This window comes from Triplophysa dalaica, chromosome 11 (assembly GCF_015846415.1).
Source record: "Triplophysa dalaica isolate WHDGS20190420 chromosome 11, ASM1584641v1, whole genome shotgun sequence".
Classification (NCBI taxonomy): domain Eukaryota; kingdom Metazoa; phylum Chordata; class Actinopteri; order Cypriniformes; family Nemacheilidae; genus Triplophysa; species Triplophysa dalaica.
The window spans coordinates 15,188,962-15,198,551 of NC_079552.1; the positions used below are offsets into that span (position 1 = coordinate 15,188,962).

General features: G+C 38.9%; 1 protein-coding gene across 2 annotated transcripts in view; it reads left to right on the forward strand.

Moving 5' to 3' along the window:
- Window positions 1-9,006, forward strand: part of dlg5a (discs, large homolog 5a (Drosophila)) — a 59,937-nt gene extending 50,931 nt beyond the window's left edge. For both annotated transcript variants that reach the window (XM_056760381.1, XM_056760382.1), the window contains exons 25-33: window positions 49-232; window positions 986-1,134; window positions 1,760-1,930; window positions 2,957-3,153; window positions 3,263-3,406; window positions 3,655-3,782; window positions 4,656-4,765; window positions 6,848-6,957; window positions 7,217-9,006. In XM_056760381.1, coding sequence (XP_056616359.1) covers window positions 49-232; window positions 986-1,134; window positions 1,760-1,930; window positions 2,957-3,153; window positions 3,263-3,406; window positions 3,655-3,782; window positions 4,656-4,765; window positions 6,848-6,957; window positions 7,217-7,320 — 1,297 coding nt within the window. In that variant the 3' untranslated portion in view covers window positions 7,321-9,006. The remainder of the gene's footprint in view (window positions 1-48; window positions 233-985; window positions 1,135-1,759; window positions 1,931-2,956; window positions 3,154-3,262; window positions 3,407-3,654; window positions 3,783-4,655; window positions 4,766-6,847; window positions 6,958-7,216) is intronic.
- The last annotated feature ends 584 nt before the right edge of the window (window positions 9,007-9,590 follow it).

Sequence of the window (9,590 nt, forward strand, 5' to 3'; positions counted from 1 at the left end):
GATATGAAATTCATTGGCACTAAGTTTGTGTCCGTTTTGTTCACTCAGAATGTCATCCGAGAGCTCTAAGAAACTCCCAGAGCCTCGGCTGGTAACGGTGAGGAAAGCTCAGGCTGAGCTGGGGATTCAGTTGTGTGGAGGGAACCTGCGGGGGATCTTTGTGGAAAGGCTTGAAGAGGACAGTCCTGCCAGAGGCGCAGATGGTCTTATGCTTGGAGACTTTATCCTAGAGGTAAAACGAGCTTTGTCTGTGGTTGTTTCGTGGGGCTACTCAATACAGAATAGTTGAGACGGCTGGTCTGTACAGTATGCCTTTGAAGATTGACGTTGAAATTGAGTTACCTTTGCTATTGAAATCTTAGTATATCCTATTTTGCTTTCCTTCAGCGGCTGTATTGTTCTTCACTAATTAAATGTCAGCATGCATCTCTTACGTTGTTTTTCATCGATCAGCTTTTCTTTCCTTCCTTCATTGTGCTTGAGGGAATTGGTAATATCACATTCTTGGCATGAATGTATAGACCTGTGCAAGCGCAAGGCTACAGCACTTATTTGTTTCTCTCATATGAAGCACAGAAGTAATGTTGTCTTGAAAGAAGCAATATTTCTTCTGGAATGGAAATCGATTAGGAACTCTTGAATGCTCTTCTTTAGATGTTCTTCTGTGTTTACTGTGCGGAGAGATCTAAGCCATTCTGCAGCTTAAAGGGATAGTTGCCCCAAAAATGAAAATGATTTCTCTATTTACTCACCCTCAGAACCTGTATACATTCCTTTGTTCTGAGAAACACAAAGGAAGATATTTGAAAGAATGTCAGTAACCAAACAGATCTCATCCCCCATTGAATTTCGTAGTGTTTATTTTTCCTTCTATGGAAATAAAAGGAGCGACGATATCTGTTCTGGAACAAATGTAAAATGACATAATTCTCATTGTCAAAGGGAACTATCCCTTTAAATGCCTTTTACTTTTCTCTTCATCCAGTATGGTTCTGTGAATATGAAGAACAAGACGGTTGAAGAAGCCTATCTAGAAATGCTAAAGCCAGCAGAAACGGTCACGTTTCGAGTCCAGCCTCGTCCAGAGGAATTCAACCAGGTGAAAGACACTCCTGGAGATGGATTCTATATCAGGTATAACACTCTATTCACCAAAAAATCTTTGTAGGTGTATTGACTTACATCACCATACATAGCCACTTATGAGCTGGGCCGTGTGTGCACGGCTCTAAATTTAGAAATGCGAGCAAACCACTGCAATCTTTTAATCTCCTTAATTATGTTTAAGATGGAGGATGAGATATTGAATGTCGTGGTCAAGATCGGATCACCAAATCTCCATAATTTGCCTACTTTAATAGCAGCCGTGGTAATGAGATGGTTGGAGACAGAGATGCATTGTGTCTGCGCGCTGATAAAGAATAATGAAAAGTTCAGAAATAGCCGTGTTTGTCTTCTCAAATGAAATTCTGCAGCCCGCAGCTGTCGCTGGGCATTTTGCTCGTCTGTGCTCCCATGATGTCAGCCGCAGTAAATAATCTCTGTCAATCCACGTGTCAGGGATGAGGAGTTATGGATGGGCGCTAAAAGCCACTATCGGCTTTGTCCCTCCCTCTTGTGAATTTTTCATTCCCTTCTTCTTTGCTCCATTTTTCTTTTGTCTTTAAATTCGTCTCGTGTTACCTCATACTTGCAGATGTGGCCATCTTATCCTCATGTATTATACTGTCACTTGTTGAATTATTCATTTTCTCCACAGAGCACTTTATGACCGAGTTGCTGAGACTGAGCTCGACCTCTCTTTTAAGAAAGACGACATCCTTTATGTCGACGACACACTACCGAACGGCAACTTCGGTACTTGGATGGCCTGGCAACTTGACGAAAACGCACAGAAGATTCAGAGAGGGCAGATTCCTAGCAAATATATGTGAGTCACATGGCTCACATGTGAGTTTTTGTATTGTTGTTTGCAGAGGGTCTTGCCTAGTGCTGGATCCATTAAGTTAAATCCATTGAGTTAAAGTTCACCCCAAAATAAAAACAAATCAAAATTTATTCACCCTCATGTCATTCAAAACATTTTTTTTTCTGCAGAAGACAAAAGAAGAGATTTTGAGAAATGTCTCAGTGGTTTTGTGTTCATACAAGGGAAGTCAATGGGAGCCAGTGTTGTTTGGTTACCAGCGTTCTTCAAAATATCTTCTTTTGTGTTCTGCATATGAAATAAAGTCATACAGGTTTGGAACAACATGAGGATGAATAAATGATGAAAGAATTTTCATTGACGTTCACAGCTGGCCACAACAAATGTGATGGTTTGCTGGGAAATATAAGATGACATTGTAATATGTCATTCTGCAAAAAATTCACATTATGGAAGAAATAAAATATTTGTATAGTGCAGAAGTATACAATGAATCATATCATCAGTGAGATAAACAGATCATCCATCTTGAGTGCACTTGACTTCAGTATGATTGCATTATGTGTGCATCACTATCTTTGCTCTTATTGGTCATCACCACCTTATTTTCCATTGGCTTATAAGTAAACATTTCCCATTTGTGGGCACGCCCACATCACCTCGACAGCACTTATATTGCTGAAATGTGAAATTGAAAATGAATGACTTCAGGTCTCCATATCTCAAAAAATCGCTGTGAATGTTCACTTACTAATGATGGATGAATCATCAGTCGTGGTTAGTCAGCTCAGCATTTTATATGATAAAACCATACACACGCAAATGTATGCAGCATGATACTGCAAAGTTGACCACACACACACTATTTGATTGTGGCTCGGCTAACAAACGTGTTGTAATAATATTTCCATTGTGCATATTGATTGTGTTTGGGTTTATAGATCAAGAAAAGCAGCATTATTGAGTGAGTTTCAGTGGGCACACACTTGTTGTTGTTAACATGTAGCTGTGCACAATATCGTTCTACAGGATGGACCAGGAATTTTACCGCAGGCACAGTATGACTGAACTGAAGGACGAGACCGGCTCCAGCAAGACGATCTCCGCAGCCGCGCGAAGATCTTTCTTCCGCAGGAAACAGAAGCACAAACGCAGCAGCTCCAAAGATGGCAAAGACATGGTCGCCTTGGACGCCATCAGCACAGACTCTCTTCCATTCTTTGATGGTGAGAAACCGTCCAATGTCCACTGTTGGAACACTTTTATTGCAAGCATTGAAATGACAGTTTATTGATCTTGCGTTTAATGTTCAATTTGTGTCTTGAATGTGATCAGACTGTGTGAGTCTGGCCTATCAGAGAGTGCAGAAGATCGACTGCACGTCGCCAAGACCCGTGCTGGTCCTGGGACCGCTGGTGGATGCTGTCAAAGATATGCTGGTCAAGGAATCACCGGGGAAATTCAGCAGATGTGTGCTTGGTAAATCTCCGTTTCCTCCTATTCTAGATATTTTTTTGTCGACTTCATTGTGCATTTTATGGGAAGGTTTGGGAAGAGTACAATGAAAGTGCAGGAATAGTTTCCAGAGTATTCTTCCATATCATGCACACTGGGGGACACATCTTAACAGTATATAGTATCAAGACGAGCAGTTGTAAAGTGATCAGACCTCATTAGTTGAGTGTTGAAAATAAGTACACTGACCTTTGTTTGTTCTCCTCATCCAGAGGTGATGAAAGCTTCTCAGCAGGCCATCGAGCGGGGCGTGAAAGACTTTCTCTTCATCGACTACAAACGGAGGAGCGGCCATTTTGATGTCACTACTGTTGCCTCGATCAAGGAGATCACAGAAAAGGTTTGTTCATCTGCTGTGTACATAAGTTCTCGTCTTGTAAAATTGATGAAAAAGCTCTTAATTATAGACCGTTTCATCTTAACAACATAAACAAAGGTTACTGCACATGCGCACTTTTGTGATCCCAGCTGAACATCCAGTACACATTTACAAACAATAGAGGGCCTGTAGATTATTTCTGATGAAAGCAAAAGAAAACAAGAAGAACAGTATCTTGGCTAAAGAAATTTAAATGAAAATATAACCTAGATACCTTTAATATTGACTAAGGCCATGTCAGATATTGAAAATTGTTTAGGTGGCCAAATTTCATAGTTTTTGTGTGCAAAATAAAACAAATTGATAAATAAAACAGTAATTTCAGTAAAAATATGAATACTATATCTCAAGATCTATCATGTCTCTACTGTCCTTCTGAAACCTTGTATCTCCATATGTATTGTTTTTTTATTTTTATTATCATTAGTCTAACATCTTAACAATAAAAAGTATTAAAAAGTGCTCGTCACCCTTGACAAAACACTATTTATTCATAAAAAAATTACATTGTTCTCTATTTCTTGAAAAGCAGCAAATCCGGACATCTGAGGTTTCAGAAGGACCGCAATGTTATCATCATTTACGGCAATTTACGACTACTTTGATGTTCATAATCTCATTCGATTTTGAGACTTTAGTTTGGATTTCACAGACAGCCTCACAAATAACTGGCTGCAATCTTTACTACAAAATCTGTTATAAGTTGTTTTAAGTTGAGAGAAGGGTGATGTTTATTCGTTGTGACTATAAGCTCCTGTTTTTTTTGTTTACATTTACTCGTGTTGAATGTGTACGTGACTCAGTGGTCTTCTGTGCTGTCATTCTCTCTCCTAGGATTGTCACTGTTTGCTTGACATTGCGCCTCACGCTATAGAGCGGCTTCACAGCGTTCACATTTACCCAATCGTCATTTTCATACGCTACAAAAATGCAAAGCAGATCAAGTAAGTGTGCCTCCTCACTTGCTTTTACTGCGGTCTGCCGCTCAGCATTTGAAAGTAAAGGCAGCGGGTGGAAATATTTCAGCTTGACAGAGAGTTAATAAGCCAGCTAAGCTCGTGGGTGTCCTTGTGAACTATTCCAGAAACAAACACGCTCTCTGTGTTAAGGTGCTCTGGGTGCTTTTAGTGCCAAGAAGTTTCCATGCTTTCCTCAGGGACAAGTCATTTGGGAAATGAAAAGCAGTAGTTTATACTGTATGCTGCACCTGCAGTTAAATAGTTGAATATATTTGGCTAATTTGGATTTAAAGTCAAAGGTATAGCTAAATTGACAAGATCTTCCCAAGATTGTGTTTTCCAAACCTATATTTCTGAATATTAATACATTGAAAATAGACAAGGATCAAGGGCTTTCATACTTGCAAAAAATGACTGATTGTAAATGGTGGCAGTAGTTCCTCTTAGAGATAAACTGTCTCTAAACAGATATACAACAACGTAGGCGGCCATTTTACTCTCCCTGCTTGTCTCTCTCTCCCCCCCTCTCGTTCGCTCTTGCTCAAGGTTGTGCATTTCAGAACGCTTCACAAGATCCCCAGTTTATCACACACGGAAAATTAAAGCCGACTCTGTGCTCTTAATAAGCATATCATGGATTCAGCCCATACTTTACAGATACCCCTCTAGAGGCTCCAGGATTAAAAGGACAATAAATCCCCGCTTTATTCTCTGCATTGTGCCTTTAAGTCTTTTCATTAGTTTCGTGCATCGTTGTCAGATGGCTAATGGCGTCAAGTCATCTCCGCAGAGGTTTTAATTGGTGATTTCCCATAAGCATTAGAAAATCAAGCCTGAACTCTATCACACTGGGGATTAATGCAGGTCGTCTTTGACCTGCTGACTAGCACCTACTTAATAAAGTCAACCCCAGTTAAGCAGTTCTGCACTCATTAGCTCATCACATGACGTGCAGGGACTTAATTGCTTTAATAGGAACGAAGATATATGTAAATGTTGAAATAGATCTGTATAAAAATGTACTTCTATGAAAACCCAAGCGTATGTTCGCTGGAGCACTGCAAGCATGAAAGAATGATCATTAAGGAAAGGAGAGTGTTTCCAGTGAAGCGAACTCGAAGTGAATGGACACAAAACTCTGGTAGTATTTTTGGAAAGATATGGAAATATTTTGTTTGTTTTTACTAATTCAAACCTGGTATGAGAAAGGAAAGAGTAAAAAGAGACACATTAAACATTTTAGTATTACCAGAGGGCTCTCACTTAATTCTTGGGGTCTCGAGTCGGACGACAGTGTTTTTTGATGCGTTCAAGGAGCATGGGCATTCTACATGGTTAGGGTGAGGGTTAGTTTAACACTAAGAATTAAGTCACAACCAACAAGCCCCGCCCATGGATCTGAAACAGCAAGGATTTACTGAGAGCCAGTATTAGATCTCAGAATTACTTGTGACTGACAAATCAGAATCAGGTATTCCAGATAATTGTGTAATAAAAAATATTAGTGGCCAAGTTTTTTCAAGTCAATTTTTAACTACATGTTTATGTCATCCAACAGTAGTATTTACCCAGTCCCAGTGTAACATCCCTTCAATACAATTATATATAAAAACTATATACTGTATTGGTTATATATAAAGTTCATAAAAGAAATGAATAATCAAAATGATGTTTTATGTAACTTTTTTTAATCCGATTTGGCTTTTCTCGCTCGCTCGCTCTCTCTCTCTCTCTCGCTCTCTCTTTCTGTCTCTCTTTCTGTCTCACTCACTCTTTCTCTCTGCGGCACGCGCACACACACAGACACCTGTCACAGTAGTGTTTTTAAATAGGTGTTTGCCTGCAGGAATCTTCTTCTCAAGAGAGCTGCACACTTTTACTCGGAGGTTTAACATTAAACAGCTGATCTCTTCATTTTGAAGTCTTTTTACCATCGAAAATCACTCTTCCAAATTCACACAAGTCTCAAATGAATAATGTCACTGTTTCACTGTACGTAATCTTGCTTAATCTTCTGATGTAATTATGGCTTATGAAGTGTGAATGACTGTTTGTTCCTCCTTGCAGAGAACAGAAGGATCCGGTTTATCTGCGGGATAAAGTCTCTCAAAAACATTCCAAGGAGCAGTTTGAGATTGCACAGAAGATTGAGCAGGAATATAGTAAATTCTTCACAGGTTTGGTTTTTAAAATTATTATTTATTATTAAATAAATTATTTTACATTTTTCTTAACGATTTAGAAACATTTGAGCTTTATGGGGTCGATTTGATCGGGTTTTTGAGAGCGGCTTGTGTGCTTCATTAGCAGCAACTAAATCTTATCTTTTGTAGAAAAAAAATTATAGTTAACATGAACATGATTGTTATTGTCACCAGTAAATCACCAGTATTCTTTGTTGTACCGTGTTTTGTAAATACGTTTGTTTTCTTACAGGTATCGTTCAAGGAGGCACCTTGCCCTACATTTGCACTCAGATAGTGACTATTGTGGATCAGGAACAGAATAAAGTTTTATGGACGCCGCTGGGCTCTCCGTAGTGGGTCTGAGACGGTCCCTTCTGTGTACTGCCTCTCACCCGAACTTACAAACACTAGACTTTATACACGCCACACGCAAAGGTACACTAACACAACAAGCGTCACGATAAGATAGTGATTTTCTTTTTCAATATTCATTTTTATTACAATATAAATTGTAACACTCTCTTTGTATATATGTGCGCCTGTATGTATGAGTGCGTGTGAATGTGTGCGCTTGCTCGCATGTGTGTATGAACGATATAGCGCTGAAGTATTTGTTAGTTTTCTTTGGTCTTCCTGATGGACGTATAATGTTTAGCAATGCTGCATTTAAGACACCCGTTTACAGAGCAGTGAGTCGGTGATGTGTTGATTGTCTGTCCGAATGTGTACTCTCCCTAATGAAGTCCAGGCCCCCTGCCCTAAAAACGCCCCCTTATTCAGTTTAACCAAAACTGTATGCGTGTCAGCCTCCCACGTTTTGCCATATCAGCTCAAGGACTCCTGTTTAAGAGTAATCTGTGGAGATGTTTATATGTCAGTAATTGTGGATTTGAATCGTATTGCTTATGTATCGAGTTGAGATGGACAGCAGCTAAGCGGTTTTTACGGGCCAAATGGGAAGTGCCTTTGGAGCTACACCGAGCGTATGACAATGGCATGAGGTTAAAAGTCTGGTATTTAAAAAGTTTAACTTGTCAGATTGCACTCCAGGGCTAGACAGACCACTGTGTTCTATGAGATCTCTTAGCATTCTCATAGCAGAGCATATATTTAATGAGAATATCCGATGTAACACTTGTACTCGTGCATACGAACTGAAGTACAGGCACACGCTTACGTGTATGTATGCAATTTCATCGAAATATATAGAAATATATTTACTGTATTTTTACTAGGCTCGTAAGCCTAGGGGAGTGTGACATAGCAGTCATGTCTTAGCAAAAAATAGCGTGCAAGTGTGTGTGTGTGTGTGAGAGAGGGAATGCATGTTGTTGTTTTTTGCGTATGTCGGTCAGTCACTTTTATATGTAATATCCACTAATAAACATCATAAAGTGCTATGATGTAAACCTGAAACTGTTAAATGTTAGTGGTTTTTCATTTGCTATTTAATTTCTTTACTCTTGTTTTTATTAAAGAGGCAAGTTATGTCTCTAATGCAGACCAGTAGCCTGACCATTAATGTTGTGCCAAAAAATCCAGTCATTTTCTTTTCATTTTTTGCACTTCAACACTATGAACCCTTAACCAATGACTGTTTGTAGGTTCCAATATAGTATGGAAATAGGTACTATAATTTTTAAGCTAGATGTATTGTTCCTTTGTGTATCGCTCCTGCTCCACACATTTCATTCATTGCCTTTTTCTTTTTAAAAGAGAAACACTACATGGTGTCATTTAAAAAGGGATTTGTTTTGCACAGTTTTGTTTATCAAAGCAAGATCAGTCCACATGTTAACCATTGGGTTGAAATTAGACATTTTTGTTAAGTGAATCTAATGTCTAACTATTTTTCTGAATAGCTAGTGTACGGTTCAAATGAGAGGGATCCATCTCAACATGATTAAGTATATAGAAAATATTAGAAGACAGGTACTGTTATTTTCTTTTATTTTAAAAGAATGTGATTTGTATGAAAATGTTCACGACATTAATCCGAGAATAAAAGTCATTTTCTGTATCAAGCAATGTCATTAAATGAAAAAACATGGTGTGTGTTTGATTGGTGGAAATATTCATAGTGCTGCAGGGGGAAATCTGTCATATTAAGAGTGTGTCTCATACCTCTCAAGTTCTCTTTCCAAAGCTCTGCTCACGTCTGTGCTAGACTGACATGTGCTGTAATTTATTGCTTGCTCATCATTGAAGCTGAAGCACTTCATCTCACCGTAGGAAGGTATAGTGTTAATTACTGGAAATAAGGTGAGCTCTCGAACATTAACAGTAACTGTGGCTGACGGGTGAGGTTTTGAGGGAAGAGTTACTGCACAGGGTTGATTGCTTATGATGTAACTTGACAGGGTGACATTTTCTCATTTACAACAAGAATCCTTGTCAAGAGGTTCAGAGGACATGAGTCATGTTGTGGGGGAAATAATACATCCAATCTGTTCCAACATCAGTTGATGGGTCGAACATTACAAAGGTGTTTCTAATTTGTCTTCATGAATTGCAAAGCACCGGTTGTTTTAAATGCATAATGACTGATTCCTTAAAGCTAGTTCACCCAAAAATGAATATTCCAAACCTCTGTGACTTTCTTTAGCGAAACAATATTTTGAAGA